We start from the raw sequence: 18,826 nt of genomic DNA on the forward strand, positions 1-18,826 counted from the left end.
GGATACTACTGTATGAGTTGTAACTGTAGTGAGCCTTTGCATTGGGTTTTCCTGGGGGGAAGCGGTAAGCAGAGTGAGAAATTGCTCTTCCACAGAGAATCTCTAGTCAGGATGACTCAATAATACAGCGGTCGAGTCAAAAACAATCTAAATGGTTTAATAACATGTATAAAAAGAAACACAAAAAGACATGTCCAGAAACACAGTTAAAAGGAGACCAGTTGGGACACATTCCATGTAATAACTCCTGTACTGTATCTGTATATCAGTCATTCTACAGAAAAAAAAGACAGAGTAGAGAAGAGAGGTGACCCTATACTATTGCAGACTGTTGCATCCCTCTTCTCTTGGTTTGTTTCTGTTACTCATCCAAAAAAAAACGTGAAAATGAGAAAGTGTGAATCTGCTATGTTGCAGGAGTTCCTAGTCAGAATTCTCATCTAAAACTTGTGACATCATCAGGTCACATACATCAGTCTTTGACAGGAGGGAGATAATCCAGGTAACCATAGCAGCCAGCACAGAGCGAGGACAGAGCGAGACAGCCGGTAGGGAAAGTCACAGCCTGAGCAATAGAAGGCTGTGATGTCATAATGAGTCTTTTGGGGTTGTGGTGGGGGGGTGATACCACAATGACAGTCTTGAGTGATATCACAAAGAGTCTTGATTTTAGGAGAGTGTAAAAACAGGCCGAATTTAGGTGCCTGTCCTTCCCCTTCCAGAACCACAGGGGGCGATGATGATTATGGTGCTGGCTCAGTCCAGTCCCCCGATATCATGCTGCTTGTAGGACTGTGAAACCAGGCTCCCTGTAGGAAAGACACCAAGAATATCACACAGAATAGAGAACCCCATGAATAGAATACTCACATGGTTGCCATGGCACCACTAGAAAAAGCATAGGTAGAGAGCTTCTATACATTTCTAAAATATGTTGTTTCAAGTATAATTTTTTTTATACAAGTATTTTTTTTTTACACCGACTTCTTTGAGTGTTTCTATATAATATCTGGTGGTTTTGACCCATGAAAGTTGCTCGACTAATGGCAAGACTGTTTGTTCGTCTTGGCTAGGCATTTGAAGGACGCATCAGCACCAGCCTTTTCCACCTGCCCAGGTTGCATGAATGATGTGGACAGCGGCGCAAGGGGTTGAGGCCCGCCTCATATGGGATTGTGTCCTGACTACTGCCGAGGTGCGGTGCGGTGCTCTTTCACGGCGCTAATAGCTGCCGAAGCATCACCGCACTACTTCAGTGGCGAACTATCCAGCCTACCAACAAACGAGGGGGTGGGGAGGGGGGGACGAGGTGACTGACGACGAGCTGTCTGCGCAACTAACCGACGGTGCTCCCTCTCTGTGCCGTCGATGCTCCCTCCGCTTAAGCTACTGCACAGCCGTTCTGAACAACACCTGAAGCTGTGGAAGACTGTTGCCCAAGACCATCCAGATCTCTGCATTCGTTTTGTTCATTGAGATTGTCTTTGTAACGAAAAGCGCTACATAAAATGAATATATTATAGCTCACAACATACCTTCTTGTCGGAGAAACACAGTCAGAGATGATGTCCTTGAACACATTAAACGTTGCCCATTTGACCTTCCCAGGTCCAGAAATTAGTGTATCAAGATGAATTTCAAATTTTTCCCAGAGCAGACAGTATCAACGTGAACTCAACACTCAATTCAATACAGAGGCATTACAGGTATATCATGGCTCTTAGCATAATGAGTTTCTCAACAATGCAACTTGAAGAGTGATGGGCGGTGCATTAGAAAGTTAAATGGGATTCAAAATAATACATTCCTTCACTTTGCAACAGCAAAAGTTAGCATTGAAACAATAATGCAACTTGAAAAAGAGATGCTTTTTAGTGTATTGAAAAATAAAATGTGATTCAAAAGAAGAAATTCCCTCACTCTCCAACAGGGACGACAGGTAATCTAGGGGTTAGCGCTTTGGGCCAGTAACCGAAAGATTGCTGGATCGAATCCCCAAGCTGACTACGTAAAAATGTGTTGTTCTGCCCCTGAACAAGGCAGATAACCCACTGTTTCCCGGTAGGCTGTCACTGTAAATAAGAATTTGTTCTTAACTGACTTGCCTAGTTAAATAAAAGGTTAAAAAAAAGTCAATTTCTCTTTTTAAAAATCGCCTGGTGGGTTGTTCCATGTCATTTCAGCAAATCACAACACCCACCATCTCAGATTGTTCTGAAAATCGCTTCTGCAGTTAGAAACAGATAAGATAAGCATTCCTTCAACCTTATTTTGTTTAAATAGTATTTGATCTGAGAAATTAAGCTAATTGATTGCACCCAAATTGCCCATTTTTATTTATAGCGTTCATATAATATAGTACCGTACATCTGATTTTGACCAAACTTTTTTCTAACAGTAGCTAGGTTTCCATCCAATTGACAACATATTTTCATGCAAATATTCTAGAATCCACAAAGAAAATATGCGCATTTTCCCACCAGTGATGCATTTCCACTAAACAGACTTATTGCAGATAAAAACAGGTTTTTAAAATTGTATTATTTTAAATAGTGCGAGTGCACACAAAATGTACTTCTCCGCTTAAGCTTTTGTGTACCAAATAAAAATCTCAAGTTCACTGTCTCCATCATTTTCAAATCTACCAATAGTTTTGTCACAAAAACTGTAGGGTTAAATTGCAAATGTGCCAACTTTGGTCTCGACTCGTGCGCTCTATCTAGCATTACATAGGATCATAGCATTACATACATCACCAAAGCAAAGAAACGCAACGTGTATAGTGGAGCTGAAGAGTCAGCAGTTTATGGACAAGGTATGGCAGCAACCAAAGAACACATGCTTTGGTTCTGTTTATCTGGCCGCTGTTTCAAATGCTAATCGTGGGAACAGCACCATATAGTGGTCAGAATCTCATAATATCTGGATGTAGGACGGGACATAAACCTAACAACTTCAATGAGTAAAAAAAATAACTTTTACCAAATTTACTGGGAATACATTACATAAGATGAAGAAACAATCCTCAGAGCCACAACTCCATACTACTTGTCAGACACAGAAAACGGATACTATATACTCATCGTTGTGGTGGGAGTTTGTTATGTTTGACTCATTGTTAGTAAAACGTTTGGTCCAAATCAGATGTTACGTAATATAGTTATTGAATATGATATGAGTCCTATAAACTAATAAAATTGCCAATTTGGATGCAATCAATTAGCTTAATTTCTCAGATTTCAATATTATATTTCAAAATAATGTTGCAAGAACACTGATCGTATCTGTTTCTAACATGACCAATCATTTCAGGACAATCAGATGGTGGGTTTCAAAATGGTGGAACAGCCCTGGTGTCAAGATCATGATGGACAGCAATGCACCAATAAAAAACGAGTAGACATTCGAGCACAGCCTATGGCGGCTCAGCTTTGCTCCTCTCTCAGTGTCTTGCATTGTGGTCCGGCTGGATGATTTGACAGTTGTTAAAAACAAAACAAAGCACAGCAAACATCACCAATCTTTGAGCAGACAACTTGATTCCACAAATATACACAACATACACAGAGACACACACCCAACATAGACACACAAGCCCTAGTGAGAGCGAGGCAGGAGCGGAGCAGGAGGGTCAAAGGGCAAGCAGCAAGTAGACAAACCAGCCGCAGGTCAGGTCAGGAGAGAGCCAGCTAGCCGGCCGGCAGTCATGTTGGAAACTAAACAAACCCAATAATCAGAATCAAAACTAACCCCCGCAACGGGGAGAATCTCTCTTGATGGGATTTTGTGGTTATTAATCTGGACCAGAATCAGTTCCCAATCAGTAGTTAGAGGCAGGTTGTGAGGCTGTGGTGTGCAGGGGTTGACGGTCTGGGGGGGTGTCAATGTCTGTCTGTGTGGTGGGCGGGGAGCAGAGGGCTGGTGAAGCGTCGTAGCTAGCAGGATTAGCATGGCTCCTCATGTTGGCTTCATATCATATTGCATCCTTACCTGCTGCAGTCAGGCCCCCCTCCGCTCTGCCCTTCATCCCTCCTCCTCCTCCTCCTCCTCCTGCTCCTCCTCCCGCTACCGCTCCGTCAGGGTAGACCCTGTCCCCCCTGTAGGGTTTGGGCCTGAAGGGAAAGTCTTTCTCTTTACCTTTGGAGCCTTTTGGCCGCCCTGCCGTCTTCTTCTTGGACTTGCTGTCTCCCTTTACCCCCAGTAAGGGGTGCACCTCTACGATAGTGGGAGAAAACACAGGTCAGGGTACTAATTCATGATTAAAAAGTATAGTGTTCATATTGTGTGTGTGTTACTCTCACCATCACTAGGCACCCCCTGTAGTTCGATGGTGGTGGTACGAGCCTTCTTTTTGGGCGGAACTCCCTCTGAGGACGGCTGGCGCTTCTTGTCCCCACTACCTGTGTGGGCTGAACCATCTTCTACGGGGGTGGTCTGGCCGGCTGCATCCGGAGGGGGACCAAATGGATTCTCCTCAGGGTCTTCTACCTCTGGAGCGATGGGCAGGTAGAGCAGGGCCTTGAAGTCCTCCAGCTCCTCATCACTAACACAGGGGGAGATCAGAGACCACAATCCATATTAATCCTTGTATTACTATTGGACTTTTCTATTCAATTGCAATGCCTATTTAAAGCTATAAGGCTGTCACCATTGAAAGACTTGTCTACCTTCATCAAACACACTTACCTGCTGCAGAATGCAACGATGGGGTCAACAGAGGTCACATCCACCTCCTCATCCTCCGCAGCATCAGCACCTGACACACGTACACACACAAATCAGTCCCTGACTAGTCACAATACAAGGGTGTGCGTGCGTGTGCCTGTGTGTGCGCGCGCGCACGTCTACCTGTTTGTTCAGGTTCACTCTTATCCTCATCCTCTATGTCAAACTCAGACTCTCTCTCCTCGTACTCCACGTTCTCATCCAGCTCCTTGAAGTCTGGGGCGAACGCACTCCAGTTTTCCTGAACACAAAAACACATAGCGTTGAGTTAGCTAATCCATTCCATCAGATTCGCTTGCAAAGGCAGAGGAATCACTCTCTGAAATCAAAACCTAGGTAGCCAAGTAGCAGAAAGAGACCAGTCCAGCACCCAGACCAGTTCCGGGGTGTAGAACTCAGGTCCAACCTGTATTGTGTGTCACTCACCACTTGGTTCTGAGCCCAGATGGACACCACTCCGCTGGATATGGAGGCGATGATTGGCCGCACAGGGTGCCACTGCAGAGAGGTCAGGGTTCATAGGTCAGGAAAAAGTTCATCAGCACCATGAGTTACTGTCAATTCTGTGAATCTCCAGTACAGACAATTCAAAACAGAGGCAGCATATCCTCCAGAAACGAGGCAAAAAAAGAGAATTAGCTAGTGAGAGGAAGAGGGCTAGAAAAATAAAGGTTTTGGGTGGTTCCTTACAGCCACGTCCAGCAGTAGTTCTCCTCTGGTTCCATGGAGGATCTTCACCAAGTTGCCAATGCTCTTCTCCCAGATGTATAGAGCATGCTGCCGGGCTGAACCGGCCACAATGTACTCCCCATCCCCAGAGAAACAACACCGCTTCCAGGGAGTCCTACAGAGAGAGGGGAAGGAGTGAGGGAAAGAGATGTAATCAAAGTGAGCATGTGTGTGGTTTGTATGCAACAGCGAAGGCATGCGTGTGTGTGTGTGTTCACCTGTTGACAAGGTCCTGTAGTTTCTGCATGGGCTCTGGCTCCCCGTCTCTCCCACATGTGAGAATCTCCCTCCCGTCATACACCCTGATGATTCTGTCTGCTGTGTTGATGAGGAAACAACTGGAGAGAGGAGGAGAGGAAGAGAGGAGAGAGTGGATCACGATCAGTCCTTTGACGGAACTATGAAATATTCTCCGTAAGAGGCACACAACTACCTTCTAAGTACCAGAATGATTTCCCACAAAAACATAGTCCTATTGCCTTTCAGCCTTCACCAACACACACTGATTGGTTTCCTCTCAGTCTTCTCACCTGCCCTTGCGCGCAAACTCTATGGACTTGATGGCTGTGGTATTACTGGTCCCTGTCGTCACCCGAAACGATGCCACCAGATCCTGTGTGTCCGTGTTCAGCACCAGAATCTGCAGGGTCATATCAGTGAGAACAATAAGCTCACACACACACACAACCTATAAAGTGCTAAATAGAAAAATATGGCAAAATGTCTGATCCACAAATAAATAAACCCAGGCCCCAGTGACCTCTGACCTTTCCTTTGGCGTTGCCGGTGTAGATGTACTCTCCCCGCCGGTCGAAGGCCGCCACCACATTCAGGTCAGAGTCGTCATCCACGGGCAGAACCACGTGTTTAGAGTCGGACAGGGTCAGCAGCACAGGAGCGGACTTCATAGGACACACCAGGACTTTGTCACTGAAACAAAGGACAGGTTGGGATTTCTATACTTTTCCATACCGTTACTCCCTTATACCGTTTTAGATAAACTACCACTTCACAGACCTTTGGGTATGTAAGGGTTGAGGTTAGGCGTAACTATAAATTAGGAATCATAAGAGGCCTGAGGTGTAGGCTGAGCTAAGGTCGAAGTATAGATATATATTCCAAGGTGGGTGGGGTCGGTGGTACTAACTGTACTTTAATGGATGGGGTTAGGAGTTATGAGTTAGAAAGGACAAGACTAGGCTGAGGTATAAGACAAGTTAGACATATAGAAACTCACAGGTCTCTGGGGTGGTACTGCAGTTTGAGGATGGGCGAGGGGAAGCGGAACCTCTGGTCACAGTCTCCCGTCAGGACATCCCATAGGGACACTATGTTATCTGTAGACGCACTCACCAGCTTGTGACCATCTCGACTCCAACTGCAGAGGCACAAGGTTAAGGTTCAGGACAGTTAAGATTCAGAACCACACTAAAAACAATTCAGAACCACAGTCAAAACACCTTTTGACAAGTGCTCCAGGACCAAATCATGGGTTTGAGTAAATAAAAGAAGAACATTTTAACATATATAAATGTAAGCATAATTTGCTGATTCTAAAAAGTGTTTGTGCTACAATGTTGGGGTCCATTCCATTTGCAATCAATTCATAAGGTAAACCAAACAGCAATTCTAATTCTTCCTAATTGAAAAGTATTGAAGAAAATTGGAATTTCAGTGTATTATTAATTAGTCATTTCAATTGACCCCAACCCTGGTGTTTTCCCTTTCTCGTGATTGCGGCTCGCTTTCTCACCACAGTGAGCAGACTGGATGAATGTGAGCGCTGATGATCTTGGCGATGCCCCGTGTCAGGAAGTCCCAGATGACGATGCGTCCGTCGTTGCAGCCCACCGCCAGAAGCGTACCCCAGCGGTTAAAGGTGCATGTGAGAGCCATACTGATACAGTCCAGAGTGCCATCGGCCTCCTGTCAATGAGATCGCAACTATATGTGAAGACACTCACAGGCACAGATGTATTCATCAGGAAGTCGCTCTGAATAAGAGCGTCTGCAATGTAAATGACAAGTAAACATGTAGAACAAGATTGGAATGGCTTACCTCTGGATAGTTCTGCCCGAACGACTCTATAGAAAAATAACAAATCATGTGGTTAGCTCTCTAGTACATATAGACTGACTTAGGTCATATAACAGCTGGAAGAACACACAATTCACAGACGAGCTAACTTTACTGACTGTTTACATTATCTGAGTCCAAATGACAGTACCATACATACGAAGATCGTTCATTGGTTAATGTAATGGCTAACGTCTAATAGTAGTAGTTGCCTGCTATTTTGCGGTGTGATTTCACCTTGTAGTTAGAAGGTAAGATTAACACTCTAGAAATAAATAGATTGTATTTATCCCTAACGTTACTTGTACTCCGACTGCTTTGTATAGCGTTTGGCGTTCGTTAATTAGCATGCTAGCGCTGCCAAGCTACAATATCCTCCTTTACGTGAAGTCCTGCACCCAATAAATTATTGAAGAATTATATATTATCCTTACCGAGCAACTCTAAATTCATCGCTGACCAATTTTGAGACCACGAATATCAAAAATAAACAATATTCAAGTCGATGTATCCAAAACACAGACGTGTAGCTCTGTTGCTAACAAGAGAGTGACTGGCGCCTAGCTAACGAAGGACCCCAAACAAAGTGACGCTGAAACTGCCCAAATTAAAATCTATACGGATTTAATTCATTTTATCGTATGTTCAAAGTAAACTATTTGCAATTATGTTTTTGATTTTTGTACGCATGATTTTGAGATACTTATTCAACATCTGAATATATGAACGTGTACGTTATTTAATTCATAACATCCTCCATCCAGGCCGACACAGTTGCTCTTGTGTCCATGTTTTATCAGGCAACTGCATTACACACAGGACTCTAAAATCCGACCACCCGTGAACATCCGGGTCTTTCCCAATGTAACCAATCACAAAATACACGGAAAAACAGGGCGGGGTTTCAGGTTATAGAAATTAAGTTATTCCATATAAAATACATATTTTCAACCTACAATGAAAACATAAATGGCACGAAAACTACATAAGAAATCATATCTAGTCCACCAAAAGTCCACCTCTAAATACTAGAAAGTCAATAGCCCGGCAGCAGCCAGTCACAAAAATTACCCGCACAGACAGAAGGGGAACCCCAGAGATGTCACAGGGGGCTATAAATTTGAAGCAGCATTTACACATTTTTTCATCACCAAATATGGTAGTGAGAGGAAGTCCGGTCGCGAGTAGTGGAGATGATGAAACGAGGTGAAATTTGGCCGACATTCTGCATCTAGGAGAGACAAGTAGGAAAGGAAAGGAAGAAGGAAATTAAATTAGGAACGGATTTAGGAAAGGAAGAAAGGAGCTAGGAAAGGAGGAAGAGGAGGAGAGGAATGGGAGCTAGGAAATGAGAATGGGAATCTATGAAAGAAGAGGAGGAAAGACAAGGAACCTAGCAAATGAAGTTAGAAAAGTGCGAAAAGAAAGAAGGCTAGGAAAGGAGGAAATTAAACGGAGCTAGGAAAATCAGGAAAAGAAAGGGAACGAGGAAAGGAATCAAGGAAAGAAAAGGAGTTCACATGTATGCGGTAGGGATTATCACGGCCAGTAGAGAGGAAAGGAATATAGGAAAGGAAATGGGGCAAGGAAAGTAATCTAGGAAATAAAATAAATTCACGTGTATGTGGTAGAGATTAACCACTGCCCGTAGATAGTATTGGTTTTAGTGACAGGCTAGTTTTAGTCACAGGCTATGCTTCGAGGCTGCAGCTGGATGCATCTCAAAAAAGTATCCCTGATAGTTCCATGCCGCAAAAACGTGAGGAAAGGCCTACTGCGTCAACCAATTGGATTTCTAGGTCGCTTCTTTATTGCTTGTTGGGGCGTGTTGCTTGGAGCATATAACTTTGTAACTAGACAGTAAAGTCACTGTGCTTGGAAACAGACATCACATTTATTCATTTATATTTCTATATCACGTGTTGTTCTGGAACATTGGCCATGCGCAGTAGCTAGAACAGTTATGCAACTGTCTTGTTCTTGCATTGGTAGAACTAACTGTACACCACAAAACCCCGACTGTTTGATTCACACTTGGAGAGAGCACCGGTGGAATTAAACGGTCCTGTCAACGGTAATGACATAAGAGACACATCCTTGACAGCACATTACAGGTAAGCGATGGACATTATTACTTATCAGAATGTAGGTCTCTTTTCTTCCATGCACACGTACTGTCCTTACATAAGGTACATGTAACTGACCTGATTCTGAGGCTGTGCTTTGGCAACTCGTGACCTGAGAATTATTCTGAGTTAATTGGATTTACAATTCACAACCCTCATTGGTTTGAATGGTGTGAGGATATATATATAATTTTTTTATTTTTATGAATTTTGGTATTTAGAGTATACTACTATGTAGACCATCGTACAGAACAAGGCGGTCTGAAATTAACTGACATTGGCAAAGATGCATATAGAACCTAATAATTCCAAGTTATCAAAAAACAAAGTTGTCTGACCATTGGTACGGCATAACATTTGTATGTATGTGTGTGTGTCTGAGCTTTCTGAACAATTTGTGTGCAGTTATGCAGTGTATATTATGTTGATAACATTTCTGATGTTACGGTGACCAAATCACCTACACTGTGTCATAAATTTGCATGCCACAAGCTGTACTATCTGAGTGTGATATAACTTCATTCAAAAGTTGCGAGACTAACGGTATTGTTTTTTTTTTGCAAGTTGATAAAAAATATATAATGGCAATATTTATTTCTATTGATATTTGATAAGTCAAACTAATTGGAGACTGAGATTTGAAGCAGTGCTTTGCTTGGTTTAGGCTAGTTGTACTGTGTTAGTCCCATTTGACTCTCAGCTCTGTGCATCATATAGTCTGTAACAGAAATACGATAATCAATTGTATACTTTTTTTGTACATTGTTTCTAACAAAAGTAATTTTCCAACTGAACATGCAAATGTACAATTTAATTCCAATAACCATTACATTATGAACCATTCATTTTTGAATTGTGTAATATTAATATTAATCTTCTAACTTCCAGTGTATTTAATAATCAGTTCTCTTTTTAGAGTCTTTAACTCTTTCCATTTTTTAAAAATGTGACCCATTCCCTAAAGTACGTACTGTGCTTCTAAATATTTAACATTTCTTGTCTTTTTTCCAGGCCCTGTTTTTGAACATGACCAAAAACTCCATCCACTGGTTCCGGAAGGGACTGCGTCTCCATGACAACCCGGCCCTGCTGGAGGCTGTGCGTGATTCAGACACGGTGCGCTGTGTATACTTCCTAGACCCCTGGTTCGCTGGCTCCTCCAACCTGGGGGTCAACCGGTGGAGGTGAGGCACAACAACAGTACCTATTCACCCATCAACCAACCAGTCAATACGATTATATTGTCCCAGTAGATTTAAATGAATTCTCCATGCTCGGGACACTTATGTGTTATTACCATAAATACAATTCAATGGTTATTACAGAGTGGGTGAGGTAGGTTGGGTTGAACTCTGTTCCGTTTGAATTCAAGAAGTGAATTGAAAGTCCAATTCAAGATTTTGTACAAATCTTTATTGAACATCAATGACACTGAATTGTCCCAGACCCAGGTGTTCTCGTGGTTATAGCATTGTGGTGGTTCTCAGAACAGCTCCATTCACACAGTTGCCAATATCTGGCCTTGCTAAAGAGGATGGTAGTATGGAGTGATCAGATGTGCCGGCGGAAAGCCTGGACCCTGACATCATCAGATAGTTGTTTGGGCCCAGCAGAGTAAGGATGGCAGCAGTAGGCCCATATTGTAATGATGTCTGCTTTCAAGATGAAAGTAGTGACTTCTGTATGTAGCTATTAGGGTGGGTTCTGAAAGTTTGTGGATCCTATGTTTGAGTCTTCTTTTGGGTATCTACTAGGCTATTCTCTTTTAAACATTGGTTGATGGCGAGCACGTGAAATAGTGCAGTGGTGCTTATCCCTTGGTCCTTTTAACTTAGAGGAGGGATACAAATGGGATGAATAGCAGGCAAAAGCAACAGCTTCTCTTTTCCGGTGACAGTTAGAGAGCATTAATAGTGTAATATAAATATTTCCCTCCAAAGTACTTACCGTTGCCTCGGCCAGACAAAATGTTCTTTTCACGTTCTGTACAATTTAATAAATCCTCTCTGGGGACATTCTTTCTGGCATCTTTCAAAGACTAAAGAGCGTAGAGCCAAGGCCTGTAAAATGGCATCGTTCATGCAGGGAGCCGGTTTAGTGTGCCAAAAAAAAGAGAGTTACATTTCCTGAGTCAGTGGTTGCTATTGGGATGACCTACTTTCCAGCAGGCTGTGCAGTGGCAGATCGGCCTAGCTTGATCTCTAAACTGCTCAAGCAGCAGGAGGCGGTAGTGGCCCTCAGATCCGCAGCTGGATTAGCCACCTTTTCAACTGTTAACACCTATACTTTGTTATTTGATCTGGAAAATTGCTAGTGTGACGCAACAGACAGATAGCAGGCCTATCGGCTTATCTTGTCTCTCTCCACAGGCGGTGTGTTTATCGTTGTCTTCAAAGGTGTTCAGGTGTTTACTCAAACACCAGACAAACACACCATGTATCACCTGCTGCTCTTCTCTCAGGGGGCTGTTCTTACGCTGAGCAGAAGGATCACAGCATTTTCTGGTGACTGCGTTCAGTCAGTCATTCAGTCACCTGGGATGCTATGCTGTGATGCCGCTAACTCAACCATGGCACAGTTTCCGTGCCAAATATTACATATGCAACCGTGAGGACTGAATCGGTGCCCCAATGACATGACTTACTGCGTAAATGCTGGAAAGGGGACGTAAATGCGAAAAGGCAAATGTGAGCTTCAGAAAGTTTGCGTGAAATAATAGTTGTTGAAACCGGCATCGTTATACGTGCGGTGATGTAACAATTCTGATGTCATCATTGCATTACCGTCATAACATAAATGATGGACATGTGGTCAAAGGGCGTCGGTCTGCTTCTGGGAAAGGGATTAAGAGTTTATGTATTTATATCCTGATCCAACAAACATGTTACTATTAATTTACTTATCATGTATTATATCATGTATTATTGAGTGGGACTTGTTAGGGTTTCATTCAATCAAACATGGTGTCAGGTCTAAGTAGTAAACATGGTGTCAGGTCTAAGTAGTAAACATGGTGTCAGGTCTAAGTAGTAAACATGGTGTCAGGTCTAAGTAGTAAACATGGTGTCAGGGCTAAGTAGTAAACATGGTGTCAGGTCTAAGTAGTAAATATGGTGTCAGGTCTAAGTAGTAAACATGGTGTCAGGGCTAAGTAGTAAACATGGTGTCAGGGCTAAGTAGTAAACATGGTGTCAGGTCTAAGTAGTAAACATGGTGTCAGGTCTAAGTAGTAAACATGAGTCTCTTTGCGCTCGGAGAATGCCCCTGAAGCAGTGTCCTCTCCAGCATGGCCATGTAGTGACGGTCGTCGTCCCTCCTGTGTTTCAGGTTCCTGCTGCAGTGTCTGGAAGATCTAGACGCAAGCCTTCGGAAGCTCAACTCCCGTCTGTTTGTGATCCGAGGCCAGCCGGCCAACATCTTCCCCCGACTCTTTAAGGTGAGAACCATTTTCCCTCCCCTCTCCCCAGCCTCTCTCACCCCCAGGGACAGCAAATATTCACCATGCTGTATCAGTGTTTGCCGACCATTTCAAAGCCGTTCGGTATATGTTGTTTTAACCCCAGTGTGTGTCTGCTGTGTCCTGTCCTCTCAGGACTGGAACACCTCCCAGCTGACGTTTGAGTGTGACTCTGAGCCGTTCGGTAAGGAGCGGGATGCAGCCATTAAGAAACTGGCCACAGAGGCCGGAGTGGAGGTCATCAGCAGGATCTCACACACTCTCTACGACCTGGACAAGTGAGTGGGACACAAGGGTGACATCACTTGGAGGTTTTGATTAAAAAGAGCCCTAACTGAAACCCCTCTCCTCTCTGCAGGATCATAGAGCTGAACGGGGGTCATCCTCCTCTCACCTTCAAGCATTTCCAGACATTGGTTGGCTCCATGCTGCCCCCCAATGCCCCAGTAGGGGCTCTGTCCCGGGCCAGCATGGGTCGATGTGTCACCCCTGTCTCAGACAACCACAGGGACAAGTACGGAGTACCCCTATTGGAGGAGCTGGGTAAGACACCTTTTCTATTGGAATGGGTGTCCATACTTGCTTCATGGAGTTGAACATTAAACTGTTTTAGCAATTCTTTCGAGTCTGTCCAGAATGGTTCTTAGGAGCGGAAAAAACACGTTTTCGAGATAATTTACCTGAAGTGTCTAAACATGCTCTGTGTTTCTCTCCCCAGGCTTTGATACAGAGGGCTTAGCCCCAGCCGTGTGGCCAGGAGGAGAGAGTGAAGCTCTCACCAGGATAGAGAGACAATTGGGACCTGACCTCTCCACTGTATGTAACCCCCCCCCACACACACACACTCACACTGTCCAATTATATCATAGATGTATCATATATTAATCCTCCACCTTTCTCTCTCTCCAGGCGTGGCAGGTGAATTTTGAGAGTACCAGGAAGACCGCCAGCCCCCTGCTGCCCAGTCCTCTAGGTCTCAGCCCCTACCTCCGCTTTGGATGTCTGTCCTGTCGACTTTTCTACAGCAAACTGGCAGAGCTCTACAAGAAGGTACAGTAGCTCACACACATAACTACGCCTACTACATACTATCACACACACATCCATCCCTACCGAACACCAACACACATCCGTCCCTACCTAACACCAACACACATCCGTCCCTACCTAACACCAACACACACGTATCCTTACCTAACACCGACACACATCCATCCCTACCAAACACCAACACACACGTATCCTTACCTAACACCAACACACACATATCCGTATCTAACACCAACACACATGTATCCTTACCTAACACAACACACAAGTATCCTTACCTAACACCAACACACACGTATCCCTACCAAACACCAACACACACGTATCCCTACCAAACACCAACACACACGTATCCTTACCTAACACCAACACACACGTATCCTTACCTAACACCAACACACACGTATCCGTACCTAACACCAACACACACGTATCCTTACCTAACACCAACACACACGTATCCTTACCTAACACCAACACACACATATCCTTACCTAACACCAACACACACGTATCCTTACCTAACACCAACACACACGTATCCTTACCTAACACCAACACACACGTATCCTTACCTAACACCAACACACACGTATCCTTACCTAACACCAACACACACGTATCCTTACCTAACACCAACACACACGTATCCTTAACTAACACCAACACACACGTATCCTTACCTAACACCAACACACACGTATCCGTACCTAACACCAACACACACGTATCCTTACCTAACACCAACACACACCTATCCTTACCTAACACCAACACACACGTATCCTTACCTAACACCAACACACACGTATCCTTACCTAACACCAACACACACGTATCCGTACCTAACACCAACACACACATATCCTTACCTAACACCAACACACACGTATCCTTACCTAACACCAACACCAACTCTTATCGCAGGGAACTATCACATAAGATTGCTCCTCACGATTACATTCTCCTCTCTCTCAGGTGAAGACGAACGGCAGTCCCCCCATCTCTCTCTACGACAAGCTGCTGTGGCGTGAGTTCTTCTACATGGCCGCCACCAACAACCCCCGCTTCGACAAAATGGATGGGAACCCTATCTGTATCCGCATCCCCTGGGACCGCAACGCTGAGGCGCTGGCCAAGTGGGCCGAAGCCAAGACTGGCTTCCCCTGGATCGACGCCATCATGACTCAGCTGAGGCAGGAAGGCTGGATCCACCACCTGGCCAGACACGCTGTGGCCTGCTTCCTGACCAGAGGAGACCTGTGGATCAGCTGGGAGGAGGGCATGAAGGTAGAGAAAGACGGAGGGTGGTGTGGAGGGAGGGAGGGAGGGGTGGAGGAGAAGAGGGCTGGGAAGAGGGCATGAAGGTAGAGAGAGGGGAGGGAAGGGGGAAGAATCAGAAGAGATACATGTTATGTGTGAATGACCGTGTTGTTGTTCTGTGTGTGTCTGTCAGGTGTTTGAGGAGCTGCTCCTGGATGCAGACTGGAGTGTGAACGCAGGCAGCTGGTTGTGTCACTCCTGCAGTTCCTTCTTCCAGCAGTTCTTCCACTGCTACTGTCCCGTGGGCTTTGGACGAAAAATAGATCCCGAAGGAGACTTCGTTAGGTTGGTATAGCTACATGCACGCACACACAAACACCCACACACACAAGACGCACACAAGACGCACACACACACACACATATATATATATATATATATATATATATATATATATATATATATATGCATTAGCAAGGCTGTTCTGTCTGACTACTGTCTGTATGTTATGCTGAACCAACTCCTCTGGCAGTTGTGACGAGGTGCTGAGATTTAATTTCTCCCTCTGCTTGCAGACACTACCTACCTGTCCTGAAAGACATGCCAGACAAGTACATCTACGACCCTTGGAACGCCCCCATAGAGGTGCAGCGGGCGGCCAAATGTGTGGTCGGGGTGGACTACCCCAAACCCATGGTGAACCATGCAGAGGCCAGCCGACTCAACATAGAGAGGATGAGACAAATGTACCAGCAGCTGTCCAGATACAGAGGACTCAGTAAGTATTTTTCTCCCTCCCTCACTTTGTATTGAACTCTCTCTCGCTTTTCTTTTTCACTCTCTTCCTATCACCTGCCCACTCTCTTTTTCTCTCGCTCTCTCTCACACTTTCTTTCTGTCTGTCTCTATCGCTCTCTTTCTCACACTTGGTAATTCATTATAACGTGTGTCTCTCGCCCAATAGGCTTACTAGCAGCTGTGCCGACCAGTCCCATTGAGGATCTGAATGCGGTGGCATCGCCCTCTACTGGTAGAAAACACAGCGGGCTCAACAGCCATCATGGTGAGCAAGGCTCATTCGCCTAAACCTCCTTAGATACCATTCATACATTATCCCAAATAATATCACACCACGACTGCAAAGTGAGCACACTCTAACCCACACTCCACCTCTCCTCTACCCTCCCCTCTCCCTCTCTTCTCCTCTCTCCAGGCCGTAGTAGAGTAAATGTGAACGGTGAGGAGCTGCTGGGACTCAGTGGAGTGAGGCCACGACCTGGACCAACATGCACTCAGAGTAAGTCTAGACACAGTATTTCATATCTGACTGGACACAGACTGGTCACAACAGTCACTTGCAGTGTTATGTAGATGAGGACATTCTTATGGGTTTATTTCTGTTTGCCTCTTGGTCACTGCAGGCTGTGGAATGGCGCACGCAGAGCAGGCAGGATCGTCCAATCAGCAACTCTGTCGGACAAGATGTGCCCATGAGTTTGCTGTGCCTCACTATCCAGGTCATTTGGCACGGGGCGGGACTGGGAAGAGGGGGCGGGAGTCGGAACAGGAAGCGGGCAGCGACTTTCCGGCCCCTGCCTTCAAGGTGCAGCGACACCACCAACATGTAAGTCAGGGATCAGGGGTCAATATTTGTGTTTACATTCTCTTTTCTAAAGTCGATGTTATGTACCTGGGGTGATGTCACAAAGCATGATCGATAAGTTATTAAATAGTCTTAAATATTCATATTTCTGAGTTCATAAATATAGACTTTTAGGAGCATAGTAAAATAGACTCCACATGATCAGTTTATCAGAGCTTCTGCTTTGTGAAACTATAAACCCCTCTGGTATTTACATACGACTGTATAAACATGGTAAAACGATGTCGTAATATTTTACAATGTTGTCTTTGTTCTGTGTTTGTGTTTCAGAAGAGTACGGGTCGACAGGATGAGAGGATGGCTGTGTCTTCATAAGCTGCTGCCGTCATAGATAGATATTATTTTGTATGATATATACTGTACAGAGATGTTTAAAGACACATTTTAATTTTTTGTATAAAAAGGGAAAATTCTCTATGCGATGTCACATGAAAGTCCCTGAGACATCTTAGGTTTGAGAGTTGCGAACTCAAAGATGTACTATTTCAATTAGGCAAAAGGGTCAATCAGTTTGGGTTTTTCGTAATCTAATCTTGAGCGCTTATAATGACCCTAAATACCCCACCTGGGTTGAATATGAGATAGTCTATAATATGTTATGATGTAATTTCTGTAAATATGTCAGTTAGACTGTGGATGACATTTTACCATACTGTGCCTTACTGTATGTGTGTGACACATAGCCATATAGCCTGAAGACAAACCATTTCACTGGAGACCTGATATTTAGGTCTGGACTAGCCATGACCTTTGACCTCTAACCCTGAGGATCACAGCAGGCTGATTGGTCAAATCAAATCACCTGCTCTCTGTAGGGAAAGTATATGTAATAGCCTCAGCAGTTCATCATGTGTTCTTTCACCATGTTTCTTATTTTTTCTCAAATGGAGGGTGAAGAATGTTATTCTGGGTAGAGGATGTGAACTGCCTGGATGGAAGATCAGTGTTACTGCTGGTGGTGAACAAGTGGCCTACTGTATTAGACACCCAGTAGTAATCTACCATTGCCTCTGCTGGGGACACTGCCATTGGGAGTTCTTCCCAGATTCACTAGCTTCTGAAAGATGTATTTATGGTGACATTGCTTTAATACTGTCTTCCATAGTATAATGCACTAACCATAAGTCACTCTGGATAAGAGCGTCTGCTAAATGACCAAAATGTCAAATGTAAAGTCAACTTTCAAGCAGAAAGTCAATCTTCAGTTTCAAAAGCTAGCAGGAAGTCAATCTATTTTATGTTGGCTGCTATCATGTAGGTTGTTTTCATAAATCTGTTTTTTGTTCTCCCTCTGGGGCTGTACATTACTGGTTTAAAAAAACATTAGCTGGAAACTATTATTTTAACTGAAATTAAATAGTTGAAACACAAGACATATGTGGGATTCCTTGTCTAATTTCATTTCTGTTCATGAATGTTTTCATTTCATTAGGCTAATTTTCAGATATTGGTAATAATTCATGAACATTGGTACAATACATTAGCTGGGGCCCGCTTCTGGTTCTGAGTTGAACCAGTTTGGAATGGGTTGCCTTTTAGCAAGACCCATGTTGGTTCCAGACTGGCACCAAGGATGTGAGCAGGAAAGCTACAACACTTGACTTATCAGCAGTTTATTTAAATACACTTGACAAAAGTTAAACACTTACAAGTACTTTATCTTTTTAGTACATGGAGAAGTTTCAAAGTACACCATTGCAGGGCAGACAACAGAACGTCAAGAGAGGATTCAATAT

The 18,826-nt window shown here is 44.1% G+C and overlaps 2 protein-coding genes across 3 annotated transcripts; one reads left to right on the plus strand and one right to left on the minus strand.

The window, feature by feature from the left end:
- Nucleotides 1-136: 136 nt before the first annotated feature.
- Nucleotides 137-8,311, minus strand: rbbp5 (retinoblastoma binding protein 5). Of its 2 annotated transcripts, none has more exons than XM_035778350.2 (14): nucleotides 7,966-8,311; nucleotides 7,514-7,539; nucleotides 7,208-7,380; nucleotides 6,692-6,832; nucleotides 6,222-6,384; nucleotides 5,985-6,094; nucleotides 5,673-5,792; nucleotides 5,416-5,569; nucleotides 5,152-5,223; nucleotides 4,849-4,966; nucleotides 4,687-4,756; nucleotides 4,302-4,543; nucleotides 3,991-4,215; nucleotides 137-809 (listed from the first exon to the last, which is right to left on the minus strand). In XM_035778350.2, exons 1-14 carry the CDS (start codon nucleotides 7,982-7,984, stop codon nucleotides 757-759), a joined length of 1,686 nt encoding a protein of 561 aa, XP_035634243.1. In that variant the 5' UTR covers nucleotides 7,985-8,311; the 3' UTR covers nucleotides 137-756. The 2 variants fall into 2 exon arrangements, with proteins under 2 accessions (XP_035634243.1, XP_035634244.1); XM_035778351.2 differs by having other exon boundaries at nucleotides 4,138-4,215; nucleotides 7,966-8,309.
- A 472-nt stretch (nucleotides 8,312-8,783) lies between these two features.
- Nucleotides 8,784-18,463, plus strand: cry3b (cryptochrome circadian regulator 3b). Its single transcript, XM_052527170.1, has 14 exons — nucleotides 8,784-9,645; nucleotides 10,669-10,841; nucleotides 12,985-13,093; nucleotides 13,250-13,392; nucleotides 13,473-13,657; nucleotides 13,833-13,930; nucleotides 14,024-14,164; nucleotides 15,143-15,454; nucleotides 15,621-15,772; nucleotides 16,003-16,205; nucleotides 16,392-16,490; nucleotides 16,641-16,724; nucleotides 16,849-17,051; nucleotides 17,361-18,463. The coding sequence occupies exons 2-14, from the start codon at nucleotides 10,684-10,686 to the stop codon at nucleotides 17,403-17,405; spliced, it is 1,932 nt and encodes a 643-aa protein (XP_052383130.1). The 5' UTR covers nucleotides 8,784-9,645; nucleotides 10,669-10,683; the 3' UTR covers nucleotides 17,406-18,463.
- The last annotated feature ends 363 nt before the right edge of the window (nucleotides 18,464-18,826 follow it).

Source organism: Oncorhynchus keta, chromosome 10 (genome assembly GCF_023373465.1).
Source record: "Oncorhynchus keta strain PuntledgeMale-10-30-2019 chromosome 10, Oket_V2, whole genome shotgun sequence".
NCBI classification, from domain to species: domain Eukaryota; kingdom Metazoa; phylum Chordata; class Actinopteri; order Salmoniformes; family Salmonidae; genus Oncorhynchus; species Oncorhynchus keta.

Coding starts and splice junctions, on each gene's coding strand:
- rbbp5 (XM_035778350.2), bottom strand. Junction 7,381..7,513: donor TCGGGCAGAACTATCCAGAG/GTAAGCCATTCC, acceptor TCTCATTGACAG/GAGGCCGATGGCACTCTGGA. Junction 4,216..4,301: donor ACAGGGGGTGCCTAGTGATG/GTGAGAGTAACA, acceptor CCACTATCGTAG/AGGTGCACCCCTTACTGGGG.
- cry3b (XM_052527170.1), top strand. CDS start 10,684: ATGACCAAAAACTCCATCCACTGGTTCCGGAAGGGACTGCGTCTCCAT. Junction 13,931..14,023: donor TGGGACCTGACCTCTCCACT/GTATGTAACCCC, acceptor CTCTCTCTCCAG/GCGTGGCAGGTGAATTTTGA. Junction 16,725..16,848: donor TGGACCAACATGCACTCAGA/GTAAGTCTAGAC, acceptor TGGTCACTGCAG/GCTGTGGAATGGCGCACGCA.